This window comes from Notolabrus celidotus, chromosome 12 (genome assembly GCF_009762535.1).
Source record: "Notolabrus celidotus isolate fNotCel1 chromosome 12, fNotCel1.pri, whole genome shotgun sequence".
Taxonomy (NCBI): Eukaryota; Metazoa; Chordata; class Actinopteri; order Labriformes; family Labridae; genus Notolabrus; species Notolabrus celidotus.
In genome coordinates this window covers 11,107,765-11,126,604 of record NC_048283.1, presented here as the reverse complement: position 1 = coordinate 11,126,604, position 18,840 = coordinate 11,107,765, and the positions used below count along the sequence as shown (strand labels likewise).

Genomic DNA, 18,840 nt, shown 5'->3' with positions numbered 1-18,840 from the left:
TCAGGGAATAGCTCATCTTTCCTTTCACAACTCAGCTGTAACTCTGTGAGTGCAAGCATTGTGCAAAAAGGCTCCTGTAACTTCCTTATTTGCTCTTGTGGTTTGTGAGAACGAACACTTTTTTTTTTTGCTGCTGCTCTCGTCTCTTGCTGTCTGCCTTCAGTTCTGCTCACAGCACACTGAAGCAGCAGTGATGGCAGACATGACTGCTTTGCCACTTCAGCAGCTCATTGCTTCATTGGACCCTTCTTGTTTGCCGAAAATTATACAAGTTTGCTCTGGAGTCTATTTCCAAGGTAGGCTTTTTTGTTTTATTTACCGAAAAAAAGAAAAGGAGGAAGATATAGAATATTCTTTGTGATGAGATTGCAGCAAATTGTACATGTCAGCATTGTGTCTCTGCAGTCATTGCGATTATGTAATACACATTTCCCTCTAATCCTTCACCAAAAGAGGTTATCTGAGCCAGTTAGAAGAATGGGCGTTGTTTTAGTCCAATGTTTTTTAGTATTAGCATTGTAGTTGATAAATATTTCAAAGTAGGGTACAAAAGATAGTATTGCAGTCAAGAAATTGAAAGATTGTGCTTCACTTATGTGCTAACTCGTGAATTTAAATTTTGATTCCATGTCTCTGTTTGTATTACTTTTGTCCTAGGGTCCATATATGAACTCTCTGGGAGTGAAGTGTGCTTTTCTACCGGGGATCTAATTAAGGTCATTGACATTGAGCTCCTATCGGTTTCCTGTGAAGACGTGACCAACAATGAGAAGTTTGAGCTCCCCATTAACCACAAAGGTCAGTAAGAGCTGCAGATAAGATTCTTCTGAGAACAAATCATTTTGGGGTTTTGTAGCTGACACCTTTTGCTGTCTCTCAGGCTTGTTCAAAGTTGTCCCAGAGGAGATGCCGTACTATTCAATGGAGGAGCTGATGAGTCTGAGGCCCGTGGGCCTTGAATCCTGCCTTCCTTTCACTTTCACCTGCCGCTCCAAGCTGACGTTTGGAGATTTCACACTGGGTGCTGGGAGAGCTTTGACGGTGCTCTCCATCGAGCAGTGCGAGGGTGAGGAGGATCAAGTGCGTTGCCATGTTCAAGGGCAACAGGAAGCCTCTGCAGAAGTGTGTATCCCCCTTTCTGCTCAAGGGGAGTTCATCGAGTGTGAGGGCGAGGAATGCTTCACCCTGCAGGAGATCATGTCCTCGTCCTGCCTGCGCAGTCGGAGGTTCCGTTTCGTCAACACCACCAAGTATGAGCGGCCCCTTGTCTTCAGTCCGATATACCAGGTCCAGGCCATCATGAACTGTGAGAATACACATCTTTTTAATTTACAAGTGATACACAAGTGATTTAAGTTATCTGCATTTTACTTATGAACTCTGAAAAATAACATTCAGAAATAGTTGACCTTTATAACTGATTTAAGCTTTTTTGAATTTAAACGTGAAATTACACCTCTCATACATTCATCAAGTACTGGGCTTAAATATGACATTGTAGTAACGCACCAGAACTTGGGTGTCTCCATGTTGTGTCATTGATATCTTTCTACATTTTTGAGGTTAATATACTTATAACACTATGATGTAACACCTCAGAACACTAACAGGCTTATTAACACCAATGAGTAGTTTTTGGCTGGTTATGAAACAGACTGAAATATAAACTGACTCTATATATATCGCCTTCAACAGCAAACAAGACCATCAGCAAACAATTTCCATGTAGTCATATTAATTCCTTAAACCTCTTGTTGCCTATAAGTGTGAGGTGAGTTGAGGTGAGGTGAGGTGAGGTGAAATGAGGTAGTTAACCGCACACTGAAGAAGTAGCCTTTTTTTAAACATTTTCCATGACAAAGGTTCTCAATGAGTGATGCGTCTGATTGTTTAAAGGGGTCACCAAAATGGATAAAAACCAAAGTTTATCACAGGCTCTTTCAATTATCCCACAGAAGTAAATCACAGAAAAGTATAAGACAAGGATACTTTGTCATTTTGACCATGTGAACTTGAGAGAACGAAATGCAGGACTCAGGCCTTGTTGCAGTAGATAAGTAAACCAGGACTCAGATCTTGTTGCAGTAGATAAGTAAACCAGTACGGCACTAATAGGGTAATAAATAGATTTTTTTCTCTGCGACCAATTGTTTTTTATTTAAAAAAGAGAGGGGCGTGACATATTTCAAAGGCAGTAGTACAACAGGTTGTAAGCATTTCACTTTAAACGCCCCTCTAGAAAAATCCCCCCCAAACGGCGACAACCCCCTCCCTCTTATCCCAACACGATCTTCTACATTGTTACTTAATGTACATTCAGTAGTACAGTATGTAATACCCTAGTCTCCTCTGTGTTCAGTAGGTCAAGGTAAAGAAAAAGAAAAGAAGAACAATTAATACATGAATAAATGAATAGTAATAAATAGAATTAAAAAAACTAGAATAAGCCTTATAGGGCTGCAGCAGAGAAGATAGAGTGTAGTCGCTTAAAGTGCAGTGAGTGTGATATGGGTGGTAAGCTGAATCTGATTGTCCTTTGTGTAGAATTAACAAGCCCCTTGCGGCACTTCTTTCTCTGCTGCCATGCAGCTGGCACACCATACAGTGATGCAGGAAGTGAGTGTCCTCGCCCATCGCATACTAATAGCATCATTAAGAACAATTATATAATAAAACATAGTGTTTTATAACATAAACAGGGATCATTGTCTGCATTTTGAGTGCTTTAAAACTTCATTATGCTGATGACTATCTTATGATCCTGTTTTCATATTTTTACTTAAAGCTCCTCTGAGGAACTTTTAGTTTGTTCCAGTTTTGGCGAGCCCTGTGGAAAATTTTTACCTCTCATATCATTACTGATTTTGTCCTGCACATCTGTGAGATGTGTTTTCAAATGAAATATTTAATTCTACTGTCTTTTAAAATACAAATATACCACTGAGAATTATGCTGTGGAAAATGTAAACTAAGATGTTACAACATAACTTCATCTGACACCTTCCCCCAGCATACATTTCAGGCATTTATTACAACAAAACAGAGATAATATATCTAACTTCTCCTCACAGGTGCTTTAACAAAGGTCACAAGTACTCTTTTCCTGTTGCATTACAATTAGTACCTTTGTTTCTTAAGAAGTCGCTTACGTCACTGATAAAGCAAAACGCAAAGCAAAATTCTGATGAAAGCGAAGGATTGAAGCGTCTTTGCTTCTTTAATCTGCCGCTAATCTCTGTTATTCAAAGTTACAACTTGTATTGCAAGCCCTGACATCTTTTGCTTACATTTTTCCAGCACAGAGTAATTTCTACCCCCTTTCTACCAAGTCAGTTCCAGGGCTGGTTCAGAGCCAGTGCCTTATCTGGAACAAGTTCTCTGTGTTTTAACCACCTGAGAACTGGCCCTAAACCAGAAACTAAAGGTTCCACTAATAGTAGAGTAGCACTAACTTCTTGCTGGGCTAGAAGAAAAAACAGCTTGCAGTAGGGGATGAAGGCAGGGTATCAACTCTGAACTAGCACTAGCACCAGCCCAGAACTAGCACTGGGAACGATTTAGAGGAAATGGGGTATTTGAGCACTTGTTTGAGTTGAGCATACCAGCTCTTTGTCTTATCACTGATTCATCATCCTGTACTCTGTACTGTACTATACTGGGCAGCTGTGGCTTGGTGGTAGAGTTGGTTAGGAATTCAATCAATGGGATTAGTCACAACTGATAGCAGCCTCTGCCATTGGTGTTTCAATGTGGTGGGAATGGGCGAATGTAATATGTAATGTCAAAGTCTTTTGAGTGATTAGAAGAAGAAGAGAAAGTGTTATACACACAGTACTTTTCAGTCTTATGTTGGTTTATGTAGTTTGTTTTCAGTGCTTGTACTTTACTTTCTAACATTATCTCTTATTTTTCCTACAGTGAGAAAGAACATTTTGAAGTTTCCCTCCAGCTTAGAGGTGGACGTGGTCGACGTAACCGATCTGTCTATGGATGTGAATTTTGCGACACCGCTCAGTCTGACAGAAGTCCTATCACAACCAGAAGAATCTTTCCCTGCAGTGGTGGAGATATTAGAAAACCCTGATAACCGCTCTCTGTTCAAGTGCAGCTGGCTGCCAGAACTCAGCCAGGGCAAGCAGCTGGTTTTCCACAAGACAGGAACCTCAGCCGTGGCTTTGCTATCCAGTATGAAGAGCAAGAAGATGCAGCAGTACTTCCTTGTGTCGCAGCAATATGGTGGGCGATTTCGGAGGCGGCCTAGGGAGTTTAACTCAGTGTACATTCTTTATGTTGCGTCACTCAAGGCAGCAGGGTTAAAAGTCAGTGTCACAAGGAATTTTGAGGAGGCAGAGGAGGAGGGAATGCCTGCTCTCAGTGTGGGGGACCAGCTGGAGGTCATACGCTGTGAGAGGATGGAGTTGCCTTGTGGAAGCAGTAACACACAGAAGGAGTCAGTCGATGCTCTTTTGTGTCATCGCCTCCAAGAGCCAGATGACGGGGATGAGGATGATGATGATGATGAAGAAGAGGATAAGCAGGAGCAGGAAAGAGAGGAGATTTTTCTGCCTCTGTATATGCAAGGTCACTTTGTAGAGGTGCTGGCTGATAACAAGAGGTATAGACTCAAAGACCTGGGGAAGACATGTAGTCTGCCGCTGGATGTTAAAGTTGTGAGCCGCGATACTGAGCTTGAGACTGACCCATTAGTCGGTTTTGCAAGTCTCAGGATAGAAGGGGCAATGTTAGAACCCATCATCCAGGCCAGCTTCCTGCACACTCCAGACCACTGTTTCGAAATCCCAACCAAGTGGCTTTCTATGTCCGTCTCTTTTACCAAAGAGACCGACCTGCCATGGCTTGGTGGTCAACCACCAAAGTGTCATGTGGACAGAGTTACAGAGGTGACAGAATTCTTCTTCTACGAATTTCAAAAACAGGGGGACTCAGGCGAAGCTCCTCCACCACGACCACCAAAACGGAATGTTTCTTCTGAGACTTGCAAAAAATCATCATCAAAACCTTTGAAGAAGGTAGACAAGTCCAAACAGCACCCAGACAAAACAACCCCAACCAAAGAGTTTGCTGATTTGACTTTGAGCAAAAAACGGCGCCCAGCTCCCCTGCCGCCAGTAAGTCTGTCTCTTTTTGCATATTTACTCTTTCACAGAGTCTATTTGGGGTTTGCTATTAATTTAACTGTCTTCGGGCATGTATCGCGTGCTACTTTTTAAGATACACCACAGAAAGTACACGCATTTCTCAGTCAGACTTTGGGGAAATCTCACTTTGGGCCGAGACAAGCTAAACAAAGAAAGATGCTTCCTCTTTTTTGTGGTAAAACGTCATCCATTTTCTGAGAAGGGTTCAAATTCATTTTACAGGATGATGAAGATGATCAACCCCCTCCAATTGTACCAAGAAAGCCCTCTGGAGCAGAAGTGAAAACAAGCAAGGCTCTGCCAAACACTTACGTGGACAGGGGGGAGTCAAAGAAAAAAGGTAAGCTCTCTCTGCAGTCTGCAGCACACAGGTTTCAGACAGATTGGTAACATCTGTAAGACATTTCAGACGTTCTATTTACTTTTTAATATTTTCGTCATGAAAAGACCAGTGTCAACAAAAGTTTACAGCTTCTGCCCAAGTGTTCAGTCAATCAAGCACAACACCTTTCTAACTAATCATAGTTGACAGCGATTGAAAACAAGGAAAAAGCAAAAAATAAAATAAAATAATGAGAAAACACGTCACATATTAAAGAAGAAGAGACTAACGCACAACAACAGCAATAACATGTTTGTAATTTAAACAATTAAAGATAATAGGTTAGAAATAAGTTCAAGCATTAAAATAACGATAAGAATAGAAATAGTTAAAATAAATAGATCAATAAAAAAATTAATAAGTGAATAAAAAGATTAAGAGTTTATTTATTTACCTTTTATTTAATCTAGAAAATTACGGAGAACAAGTGAGCAGAAAAAGAAAAAATGATAAAGATAAACACAGGAAAAAAAGAGTAAATAAGAAAATACAGTATATGTAAAACAAGATATGAAACATTATGCTAAAACAGTCTATGGCTAAAACAGGTACAAACAGAGGTAGTGTGATTCTTTGTGGAGGATTTGAAAATACAAGGGGTACCAAAGTCTTCAATTTTAAAGTACACTAGAAGCTGGTCTCCCAGGCTCAGTACAAACTACATGGATTTGCAGTAGGGGACAATCCCTAGACCGTGTTTGATACAGTCCAGATGGTCAAGCTAGGAGAAATGAGATGTACACGAATACCTCTTATGTCTCTCAGCCAGAGAGAACCACTCAACATTTCTGAACAAGTTGCAACGATAAGTGTTTTAAGAGAGGAAAAAAAGCTTCAACAATTAGTTTTACAATCATTTCCAAATTTAGAAAGTGAGTTTTGTGTCAATATAATAAAACGTTTTGTAAGTAGTTTGTTTGTTAGATATGTCATATTTGAATGAGAGTTGATCAGCAACTCAGAGCATCATGGCTCAAAGCAGCATCACTGAATGTTTTAAAAGAGAGGAGTGGGGGGATCTGACCTTCCTGTTTCATAAACTAAGACCATCCTTGAGATGTAGTCTAGTGTGAGGCCATTGAAGAATTCAAAGATCTAAACCAATACAAACAGGCCAGTGTACAGGTTTTAGAATAGATGTGATGTGTGGTTTCCTTCTGGTTTTGGTCAGCACTTGTTTTCAAATAACTGCAGCTTGCTCCTTGTATTCTTTGGTAGAGCATTACTGCAGTAAAGCCTGCTCGTTGTTAAAAGGTGCATTAGTCTCTTGGTGCTGTGTGAAATGACCTCACTTTGGAAATGTTCTTTAAATGATCAAATGCTGTTTAAGTGACTGAGTGTAAATGTGGTTGGAAATTAAAATTAGATTGGGATTGGTTAAGTCTAAGTACACTTAGCACAGAGTACAGTTTCTCTCTCTGAGCCTTGGAGCCGATTACTTCTGTAAAATTTTGTGACATCCAAGCTTTAATATCTAAAATAGAGTGAAAGAAGTGAGTCAACCATTCTAAGGTCATCAGGAGACACAGCCACATAGACCTTAGTGTCATCAGCATAGCTGTGGAAAGAGACGCTGTGTCTCCTGATGACACTGCCCAGGGTTAGCATGTACGAATTGAAAAGTAATGGTCCTAAAACTGATCCTTGCGGTACCCCAAGGAAGGCCACCTGATAATGTTTGAAGACGGTTAGGGAAAACTATCTGTCACAAAGATAAGTTTTAAACATTTCCAGACTGGCCCACATGCACACATAACCTACCTAAAAGTGTTAAAAACGATCGGAAAAGTTCCGCCCACAAAAGGCTAAACCACTTGTTAAAACGAAAAAAAAGCACTGATTCTTCAGAACTTTAAAGCAACAGAAAAGAGAAAGTGTTTTTGATAACAAAAAATATTATATTGTTGCTGCTCCACTGTGATTGGTTCATCATAGTCCATTATTTTAGCATAAGAGAACATGACACAAAAAATAAAAGCCACATGGTGTTATGTGTTATTGATGACATACAGTGAATTTAACAAACTATTGTTTCTAGCTTAAGATAAAAAAAATTATAACACAGGAAAACTGATTCAAAATCAACATAATGTGTTGAATTGTATATTTTTTAAATCAAAATTTAGGGTTATTTTCTGCAGTAATGACCCACCAGTTTTACAATATCCCTCGCTTGAAAAAATAAATACTGTTTTTTGACACAAGAGACATCTTTATGAAACTTAGTCTCACAGATATCTTACAACTCCACAATGTTGAATTAATTTACAGTTAAAAGAAACATTAGTGTAAGATGAGATTTTATTTTGGTCTAAGTATTTGTATCATTGAGTTCTTTAATGAAGTTTGAAAGACTTCTATTTCATATATTGCACTACCTCGTTAAGGTTGCTCAGGGTGATATGGTTTGAGTTTAAGAAAAAAAGTACAAGTTTCGTGTTTGCAGAATTCATGCCATGTTTTGGTCTCTATGCATATTTTAATTAGCATATGTGCATTGCCTGGCTGTTCTTGACTGTTATTCTGTTTACAAGTCTTAATGGGTTTAACTGTTGGATGAGATTTATTTTTCATAACTTTTGAAATGAGGACATTTCATCTGAAGAGAGGAAAGTATGTAAGATGAGATTTTATTTTGGTCTAAGTATTTGTATCATTGAGTCTTTAATGAAGTTTGAAAGACTTCTGTTTCATATATTGCACTGCCTCTTTAAGGTTACTCGGGGTGATATGGTTTGAGTTTAAGTAAATGTGTCACAAGTTTGATGTGCTGTTGTCCTATATTGATGAAGGGTCATTAATCAGAATCAGCTTTATTGGCCAGGTATGCTTGACACACAAGGAATTTGACTTGGTAAACTAAATTAAACTAAATTAAACTAAACTAAATTAAGTTTCAAGTTAACACTGTTGCAGTTTAACAGATCTGAAGAGATTAAACAAGTTACAGCGTTACATTACTAATGGAAAAACTCTACACCCCCTCTCTCCCCCCAGTGCTGCCGCTGCCTGAAGTGGAAGCCGATGTGGACAGCGATCACGACTACGAAACTGTGGACGAGACTTTGATGGAAATGATGAAAACAGCACAAGACAGTGTCATATTCTACTAACAGATGATGCTGCGCTTCAGCAGCAAAATATGACACCAGGACAGTGTGAACAGAATTTAAGAGTGACTGGCTTTATTGTAATAATAATAATTATTGTTGTGCTTATGTACCAAGACATTTTTTTATATTGTTAGACTTTAAAAGCAGACCAAGCAAACTGTTCGGATCTAAAATTATTGGTTGAGGATAAACTGATATCTGAGAGGATATTTTTCAGCACAAGCTGGTGACAGTCTCCTGCTTCTGTGCATCTCATATTTGCAAACTTATAGCTGCCATCAAACTTTTGGCGAAAATCGATATAGTAGAGGACTGTTGTGTTGATTTGGTCATACTTTTATTCAAGGAAACACATGCGGCAGATAAACTAGGTGTTATAAGGTTTTGTGGACACGTATTGCTAAGTTTGCCCTCATTTCTTTGATGTCGAGACCAAGTTTGTGGTGTATCAACAAACTTTGGTTCTCACATGGTCATCCTTAGTCTTCATTCGTCAACCATTTAGCCTTAACATTAATTAAAAATCTTTTGAAGGCTGTAGCTGTGTGTATTTTGGTGGAGCAGTATTGTGGTAAAAAAAAAAAAAACATGCCATGGTACAGGTTCTGCAGGAAGTGGGTCAAACTTTGTGGTACTCTCTGGGGGCTGTAATGTGTTGCTTTGTATTGAAATCATTGTATTATACTATGCAGCCTTAAAAGCTTCCAGAGTTGAACCAGTGCCTGGTCTAATTTTTGTTTCAAACTCGTATACAAGTATATACACAAACTCTAACAGATAGAGTTAAAATGTGGTTTTGCTGAAATGCAACAGCTTGAAACCACAGAGATTATAAACTCAGCAAATATGCAGCTTGTCACACGGTACGGACTCTAATAGCAGAAGTTCTCTCCACTGCCTCAGCAAACTGACGTACTGAGAATGCACAGGGGTGCTACACATCATATCAGATCCTGTTTTTGTTTATTTTTTTGTCAGTGTCTCTTCAGAATATATAGGACTGCTTTACATATATATGTACTTTGTACCAACAAGAATTTACAGATGTTTGAGAGTTATGCACATTACATTTAAAGACTGCTCAAGAGACAGCAGATGCATCATTTTTATTTAACATTTTCATGTCTGAGAAGTTAATTGCCATTATTTAAATAAAAGAAAAATGCAAATAATGTTTTCTGGAGTCAGTTTTGTATGAAAGTAGCTGCATTTGGTTTGTTGTTGTTATTGGTATCATGCCAAGTAGTGTTTATTTTTAAGAGTCAAGTTAATACTCGGATGCAAACTTTTGTTTTATGGTTTTACGGCTGAAAGTGTAAATATCAATGAGCCGTAATTATTAACATCGTTATACTTTTGCACGTAATGCTTTTTTATTGTGGGGAAATGGGACCATTACAAGTATCTGCAATAAAGGTTCAATAAACCAAAACTGAGTGCTTGAATCTTTTTAATCTCACTTTAAAGAATGTAATCTGAAGATATGGTGAATATTTTTGTATTTATGACAGTTAAAACATCACTGTGAAACAACACTTTTTATATACTCTTTTAATTCTGGCAGAAATTAGATACAAAGACAAAAATAAACAGTGCTTGTTTTCCGTGTATTTAAATTTACACAATGTTTTATGAGGGCAAAATAGGGAAATGCAGAGTTATAATATCAACTGCTTAAAACAGTTTCTTCAACAGTGACACCTCTGGGACTTTCAAGTAGCAGAAGCAGTTTCAGGAATACAGGATGTGTACTAAAAATTGCCTCAACCATGTGTTCTTTGTCTAACATCAACCGCGGAACTTGAACCGAGACGGCTCTCAGGATATCACTCAGCGTGAACGTAGTCACAGCTTTGTGCTGTGAAAAACTATTCTAGTCAGTACAAATATGTAACACTAATAAGAAGACGAAGGTTCTTAGTCATCATTGTCTGTTGATTTGAAGTGGTCTTCATCGATGGTGGAGAAGATGTGCCCCTCGTTGCTGAGGAATTCCACGGCTTGCCTGTAATGGAGCAAAGGACATTGAACACATCCATTGAGCATGTTTAAAGACAAATTTCCAAAACTCAGGAAATCTGCTTATGAGTTGTCATCTTAACACATTTCTAACTGATTCAGTTTGTTTAGACAAAATAAAGTGGCTACCTTTTTATTAAAAAAAAACAAACAAACATACAGAGTAGACATTTTCAGACTGAGACAAACTAATTCAATTTGCCTTCATTTGCATTCAACAGTGTGGGAGCAAAAAAAAAGGAAGTTCTGTATAAAAAAGCTTCAACTTCTGATATTACCTGCATCATTTTACTATCCTCAAAATTTTCATAGAAGCTGCACATAAACTTAGAAACAAGGAAAGAGTTTCCCCTGTTTGTCATCACTAGTAAGTTACAAAGAGACCTTGTAATAGGAAATATAAGGATAAGGAACCATTAAACCAAAAAAGCTATAAATGGACATGTTGACTTTTATTTAAAGACAGAGGGGAAACGGGAACCTACCTTTAAGTCAGATGGTAGTGAAAATGATTAGGCTACCATAATGTAACAAATAAATACAATGAAAGTAACTTAAGAAATCTGTTGTGCTCTCTAGAGACATTTAACCTTTGACAAAGACTGCTGTTCTCACAGAACCTCACATCTGACAGGCTATCTTTCTCTTTCAGTTAACCTGTTAATATATAAAAGGTATCTGATTTTTAATGCCACTGGTAAAATATATCTCCTCCCTTAAAGAGAGCTCTCATGGTGTGAAAAATGCTGCCTTGTGACATCTGTGGTCAAGGCAGTTCTCTTTTAGTTAACACGTTGTAAATATATAGGTATCTGCTTTTTAATGCCACTGGTGATACATGTATCTATTTCCTGAGAGCTCTCATGGTGTGAAAAATGCTGCTTTGTGACATCTGTGGTCAAGGCAGATCATGGAACAAACCTGACTAAGAGTCATAAGTGCGATAAAATTAATCTGAAGTTAAAATGTAACTTTTAAACAAATGAGGCCTATTTGACAGGAATAATCAAATGAGTTAAATGCTCCTCTATGAAGCAGAGAGAGAGGGTCTTCTGTTTGTAGCAGTAACTGACTACACTGTTCAAACTGAGAAGAACATCAGAGCTCATTTTACTGACTGTGTAATATATATATATATATATCTTACTTGATGACAGGCAGACTTATGACACTCAGTCTCTGCTTCAGCTCCTGGATGCTGATGCCCTGTGTGTCCGGACAGCCTTTTATCAAACTCAGCACCTTGTGTGAGAGGAACAGTGTTAGACATGTGAGACATGAATCATGTAAAAGCTGCAAGTGTATAATCAGCCATTAACCTCAAAAAATAGCACTTGGTGAAAGATTCCTTGAAAAGTTGTTTTTCTGTAAATAATAGGTCTGGTAAAGAAAACAGGAAGGAAGACACACACACCCGTAAAGGACAGTAAATACAGTCAACGCTGCATGTGAACAATGTAGCATGAGAAAATACAAACAACAATGCGTTTGAGCATCTTTTGCATTTGTTAAATAATTTAAAATACATTTCATTTGCTTAGCGACGTTCGAGTGGTTCTTTTTTTCGACTATTTTTTCATATCTGTTTAGTTTTCTTTTTCTATTTTGAGCCTGTCATGACTTTAATGACTCATTTGTTGGCCATAGACACCAAACTGGCTACGTTTGCAGTTTTTCTTTTTGCTATTTTTGTTCCTGTGTATGTCCGGAGATCCTGTGTAACCATGGTCGCATTGTTTACATACAATACCAGCTGTTAGCAGCCTGTAGCATGTTGATGCTAAACGATGCCAGGCTTGATGTTCCCTGCGAGCTGAGGAGAAGGAGGCAAGGATGACGTGCTGGTACTGAGGTGCAAGCTTAAAAAGACGACATCGACCTGTCCTTCCACCCACTGTTATGGGGACTGTAAGATCTATCTATGATAAGGTGGATGAGCTAACCCAGCACCAGAGGGAATACTGGCAGAGTAGCATCATGCCAACAGAGCTAACACCGGACACAAATGCCACATTGGAAGGATTTCACCTGCTGTGGGCGGACAGGATACAGGAGAGCAAAACTGAACTAACTGGTGAAGAAGGCCAGCTCAGTCCTGGACGCTGTGGAGGTGGTGGCTGACAGGAGAATTATGGCCAAGCTGTCGTCTCTGATGGACATTTCTTTTCTAGATATATTCTTGTTGAAATTCTTGTACTGTACACCTTTTTGTTTGCTCCATGAATTTCCCCATTGTGGGACGAATAAAGGAGTATCTTATCTTATCTTATTACACAGGCATGCATGCAATTTAACATTGTCATCACATTTCATTCAAACCTACCTGGTTCTGGTTTGCGCTTAACCCATTGTTAACCATATCCATCGCCCCTGAATAGCTCCCTCCCATGTTTCCCGCAGCCGGCCGTGACATTGGTGTGATGTCACTGCTCATTCCTCCTCCTGCAGAGGACTGAAAGACAAACACAAAAAGATGATGTCAAAACAAGATTCCCAGTTATATCATGAGGAGATCCTATACCAAGGTTATTACCATTAACGAAAACTAACGAAATAATGAAAGCAAGAGGTTAAAAAACATTTCCGTTGACTGAAATAAAACTAAAAACGAGGCTTTAGAAAAAAACGATAACTAACTTTAACTGTATTGTGAGTTTACAAAACTAACTAAAATAAACCCAGTATTATATGTTTTATGTTCCATTGTTGTTGTGACCATTTTTTTGTTAAATACAATATAACACTGAGTGACACATTTTATTGTTTTATGTGGATGGTTGTTCATCTGTCCAAGGTGAATACGTTTTTGAAAATAGTATGATGTTTTGAGTTTTTAATACACAATGCTGGGCTTTTTGCCTTTATTTTACAAGACAGCTGAAGAGAGACAGGAAATGTGGGGAGCTGAGAGCGGGGGAAGACATGCAGGAAATGGTCACGACCGGGAATCGAACCTGCGACCCCTTCTACGAGGACTATAGACTCTGTATGTGGGGCGCTTAGACCGCTAGGCCACCAGCGCCCCCACAATGCATTTTCTGACCTTTTTGATTCTTGCACCGACAATTAACCCATATTGCAAAAAATACCAAAACTAAAACTGAAACTAATAAAAACTAAACTAAAATTCAGCATTTACAAAAAAATAAAAACTAAACTATACTAGCAAAACTGCTTTAAAGACTAATTAAAACTAAACTGAAACTGAAAACAAAAAGTCAAAGCGAAATAAAAATAAAAACTAATGAAAAATGCAAAACTAATAATAACTTTGTCCTATACCAGGAATTCAGAGAAATGTCACATTTCAACACCAAATGTGACGAAACATCTGATACCAGTCGTCAAACTCTGAGGAAGCTGAGAGCATGGAAGCTTTATAGTGACGTGTGATGTTGTGTTTCAATGCCTTTCTCAATAAAGCCACTTCGTTAAGTTTTCTCACCATTGACTGGGATTTGTTGAGTGCCATGTGAGCTTGCACGACCTCCAGCATGTGTGAGGTGATTTCATTCATGTCCTCCAAAGTCCTGACGCTGAACGCGACGACAGATCTGTGGTTCTGTGAGGAGAAGAAGTCATACACTGCCTCAAAGTGTCTCAGTAAACATGAATTAAAACATGATCAGCACTACAAGACTTCTACACACATCATCCAGAGGGTGAAGTTCTTATTGCATGGTTTAAAATATCAAGAATCAAAACCAGGCATGTGGGTCAGCACATCTTACCCTTGTCAGATCAGAATAAAGTTGAATTGAGAAATACAAAATGATGACATAGAAATGCTGTCATTTGGGAATCAACATTTGTGAAACAGTCTTATGTCTACATTCACAACACAACACAACACAACACAACACAACACAACACACTCACCTGAAAGGAGCGCAGGTTGCCAGATACTTTGACGTATGTGCCTGGAGGCAGGACAGTGCTGTCCACACTGGGGTCCTAAACAAACCAGATCAACAGTTTTACCAAGACAGTAGATTTGTGCTCCCCTATGTTGATAAACAAAGACTTGTACAGCTTGATTTCTGAAGAAAGAACAGTAAAGGACTGCTCAGTTTTCCAACTAGCAAAAATGGAGACAGAAGATGCTAATGTGGAACTTGATGTCACATTTCATCTTGATCTCATAATCAAACTGATTGCAGGGTTTTTGTTCCTGCTGTTCTTTGATGTATGTTAAAAAGATGTGATTGGTAAAGAAGCAGGTATAACGGATACATTTGGAAGACTCGCATCCTTGATCTAAAGATGAAGCTGAAGTTGAAGACAGAAATTAATTATTCGGGGGAAAAAAAATTGTTGACTAGGGTTTGATAGATCACAGGCTAATATTTAAATAAGGGTCTATGCTGTGTAAAAGTGTGACTGTGTTCACTAACCTCTGTGTCCACCCACTGCTTCACGTCCATGGGAGCGCCCGTCATATCATCCACCTTGTACTGGATGTTCGTCATGGATTTGTCTGTGCTTCTGATGACACCCACAAGGGTCACCTTTATCATAAATAAAAAGAATCAACTGTTATTATGGTGTGTGTATCATGCCTTGAGCAAGTAGAAGTGTCATAATGGAGCCACAAGACATTCTGCATGAAACCAAGCAAAGTGCTTTGTTTCTTTTATGTCAAGTGTAGTGGATGATTCAGTGCTTTATGAATACAAAACAATGCCCAGAATATATATGTATCAAACTGGCCTTTTTAACTGTCCAAATATGTATGACACGATAACACTAATCACTCTGATTTAGAAGTAAGGGCTAAGAAATGTTTGAAATTCACCTTTAGGAACAGAAATAATAAATCATATCACCAGAACCAATTATATGGAGTATTCAATGGATTTCTGGTATCATTTTGACACTCTGCTGTTTATTACCTTACAGTTGTTACAAACATAGGCCTCACATTTGGGTAAATGGAGCTTTTAAATTGGGATTTATTGCCTGTCATTTTCATAAATTGTTAGTGAAATGTTGCTGAGTTTCATGGCGTTCATCGGACAATGTGGCTGTAATATTTTGTCAGTTATTCTATCATAATATCTGGAGAAAACAGACAACAATTGGAAAATAATCTTCTGAGTTACTTTCACGCAGAATGCCACAATATAATCTCTGCTTTATTTTACTATACCTGGGCAACCTCCACATCTCCTACTCTGAAGGCCTCATCTGCCTGAGATGCAGACATCAGCTGAGACACTGTGCAGGGGATAATCTGGTTGGCACGAGCTCTCTGCAAAACAAACAGAAAACAGGTTACTCTCTATGGTTCAGGGGCTAGAAAAACATGTGTGCACACATATGAAAGAAAGGAGGAAAATTCATAAAAGATCAGACCTGCCAACACTCCTGATTTAGGCGGGAGTCTACTGCTTTTTATCCCAAATTGTTATTTCTCTCAACAATCTCCCTATTTCACGTTGATGTCAATCATATGAATGTCTCTACACTTCTTTTTCAAGAACTCCTCTACTTGATCCTTATATTCAAACCCCCCAAAACATCCACCCCTCCTCTCCCTGTAGATGGTTTGATCTAAAATAGTTTCTGACAGCAGGTAAACACAGACCCACAGACACAGAGCGGCAGGTAGATCTGTGACAACGGTAGATGAAGTGTTTATTAGATGAATAGTTATGAGTTCAACAAACTTCTGCACTGTTTAATGATTTGATCCATCCCTCATTAAAGTGGTTTAGCCCTGTTCTTGTTAGCCAACTTAAGTTGTGACGTGCAACAATGCAACATCCTCTTTAAAGTTCATCAGGAGAGTTTAGAGCTGTGTGAATCTGATGACAGAGTGCTGACAGTGTCACTGTCACAATGTAACAGGGGAAGTTATTAAAACACTAAACTCTACCTGATAACAGAGGAAATCTCTTCCTTCTTTAAATAAAGAGCAGAAAACAGCAGAGGCTGAGGATGCAGAGGTTACTGTAGGTCAGATAACATTTAGCTGTATGATTTAGGACAGAGATAAATTACTTTAAAAAGCACACAGAGATGTAGATCCATGTTACAGAGACTCCTTCATTGAAATAATACTATAATGGTATTAACATTAAAATATGGTGTCAACGCAAACCCCTCTACCTGGAATATGAGTGTGTTACTCCTCCCTGCAGTGGCTCACTCTACTCTCACTCTTCAACTTGTTTATGAATTTTGTCATATTTTTAAGACATGTTTTTATTTTTATTTTGTGTAATTTCATTGCCCCGTTTTACTGCAAACCTTGAAATTAAGAGACATTTACAGTATTTGACTTCCATATCCGTTTATTAAATGTATTAATCTGCAGTTAAGGGTCATTTATGGACGGGGTTGCTGGGTATAGGCTGATTTTACATACTACAGAAAATCTCCCTATTTTGGCAGGTATGATAGATGGATATTGAATCTATTCAAATAGACGTACGTGGGATAAAAGTAATGATGTTCATTGATGATTAAAGATATCAGAACAATGTAATAGCTCTACATTTGTCAGCTTTCTTTCAGATTATAAATCCCTCATATTGTTTGGTAGTGTAACACAAACCCCTTTCTTCTCTCCTCCTTGGGAAAGGGAAGGTGATGCAAAGCCTCCTGGAGATTGAGTGTACCCTCCGACTGTACCCGTTGCATTAAATCCTCCTGAAAGTGCAAAAAAAAAGAAAGTCTCTTTCAAATATCTCATTTAGGAGAGGATTTTCCAACTAGACACAATAACAAGGAGGCACACAAACACAGCAAGTCAAGCTAACATTAGCCGCAGCCAGACAATGTAAACAAGACAACATGTCCACGTGTTGAGCTCAAGAGTGTTGACATTACACTTACCCTGGTTCCACATGGTGTCACGTTTTTAAATAAGTGTGTAGAATAAAATCTGAAACTTTTGTAGCACTGTGACAAGAGGATAGCAGCTTCGCGTAGCTCTGTTGCGTTTTCCTTGGATAGTCCCGCGCGCCAAACTCAATCTACGACGCATGCGCATGGCAGAAGTCCCGCGAAACCTACACGGATGTCATGTTTGTTTTCTCTTGCCCTGGTCTTTGCCTGTCAGGCAGCCGTTTCTCTCCAAATACGTGAAACGCAGTCTCTGTCTCTAATGTTGGGAACTCGAACTTTCATTTGGTGCCTTAAAAATACTTGGAGCATCTATTGAGCCCAGAGTTAGGGGGCATATCTTCATTTAACAAACCTTTGGGAGGTTACAAGGAAATAGATATGCCTGACAGATAATACACCGGGCACAGAAACAGGCACTTTGCTGCCTTCATAACCTGTTGGAAATATTGTGTGTACCCAAACAGTAAAATGCTATTTAAGATAAGATAAGATAAGATAAGATAAGATAAGATAAGATAAGATAAGATAAGATAAGATAAGATAAGATAAGATATACTTCATTTGTCCCCCGTTGGGGTAAATTATTTTGTTGCAGCAGCTGTACTAACATAGTTAAAAAAAATGTAATAACAACAATAATAGCACTGACAAGGGTAAAATATAATTAAATTAAATTAAATTAAATTAAATTAAATTAAATATGTCAACTATTACAGATATATACACACTATGTACACTTCTATCTGAACGTATTTGCACGTATAACAACGTAGGTCCACATAACAGGAAAAATACACGAGTGTCACATTAAGACTATTTAAGACTGATATTCATGACTGCGACAGTAGGTGTAACGCCCAGTCCTATTTTCAAGTGTCACGGTTGTCATTATTTTTTTCAGGGTTAGATTTTGGTTATCTAAAATGTCTTTCCTAATTATACATAGTTGATATTTTACTGTTAAAGGTCATTGTTAACTGTTACAAGAACTTTCTGCGACAGTTTTAAGGTTGCAGCTTCTCTATGTAATATATATAATTTGTAATTAATATAATATGTAATGAATATATATGTAATGTATGTGTATGAATTTATGTGCTTTGGCAATAACATGTCTTTGTTCATGTCAATAAAGCAAAATTGAATTGAATTGAATATATAGTCGATGACTCACACACTCCATGTTTGGGAAATACGAGCATCACCTAAAGGCAACACAGGCACCTCAAGTCCATCAGGGCTATATCAAGATCACATCTGTCTTTTCTCAATGTGTATTCAGAGAAATATCACTGTGTCTCGTGGAAATTAAAAC

General features: G+C 38.3%; 2 protein-coding genes across 2 annotated transcripts; one reads left to right on the top strand and one right to left on the bottom strand.

Annotated features, from left to right (window-relative positions):
- Positions 1–169: 169 nt before the first annotated feature.
- Positions 170–10,086, top strand: themis2 (thymocyte selection associated family member 2). Its single transcript, XM_034698282.1, has 6 exons — positions 170–296; positions 658–798; positions 881–1,306; positions 3,919–5,129; positions 5,382–5,499; positions 8,539–10,086. The coding sequence occupies exons 1-6, from the start codon at positions 194–196 to the stop codon at positions 8,652–8,654; spliced, it is 2,115 nt and encodes a 704-aa protein (XP_034554173.1). The 5' UTR covers positions 170–193; the 3' UTR covers positions 8,655–10,086.
- A 5-nt stretch (positions 10,087–10,091) lies between these two features.
- rpa2 (replication protein A2) lies at positions 10,092–17,670 on the bottom strand. Its single transcript, XM_034698283.1, has 9 exons — positions 17,514–17,670; positions 17,233–17,327; positions 15,823–15,924; positions 15,068–15,181; positions 14,553–14,627; positions 14,119–14,235; positions 12,997–13,125; positions 11,821–11,915; positions 10,092–10,659 (listed from the first exon to the last, which is right to left on the bottom strand). The coding sequence occupies exons 1-9, from the start codon at positions 17,524–17,526 to the stop codon at positions 10,572–10,574; spliced, it is 828 nt and encodes a 275-aa protein (XP_034554174.1). The 5' UTR covers positions 17,527–17,670; the 3' UTR covers positions 10,092–10,571.
- Positions 17,671–18,840: the final 1,170 nt, after the last annotated feature.

What these genes read in the sequence shown, in the direction of transcription:
- themis2 (XM_034698282.1), top strand. Translation starts at nt 194, where the DNA reads ATGGCAGACATGACTGCTTTGCCACTTCAGCAGCTCATTGCTTCATTG. An exon ending in GCCCAGCTCCCCTGCCGCCA is followed by an intron (nt 5,130 to 5,381) that starts GTAAGTCTGTCT and finishes TTCATTTTACAG; the next exon opens with GATGATGAAGATGATCAACC. An exon ending in GGGGGAGTCAAAGAAAAAAG is followed by an intron (nt 5,500 to 8,538) that starts GTAAGCTCTCTC and finishes CTCTCCCCCCAG; the next exon opens with TGCTGCCGCTGCCTGAAGTG.
- rpa2 (XM_034698283.1), bottom strand. An exon ending in GAGATGTGGAGGTTGCCCAG is followed by an intron (nt 15,182 to 15,822) that starts GTATAGTAAAAT and finishes TTTATGATAAAG; the next exon opens with GTGACCCTTGTGGGTGTCAT. An exon ending in AGCAGTGGGTGGACACAGAG is followed by an intron (nt 14,628 to 15,067) that starts GTTAGTGAACAC and finishes TGGTTTGTTTAG; the next exon opens with GACCCCAGTGTGGACAGCAC.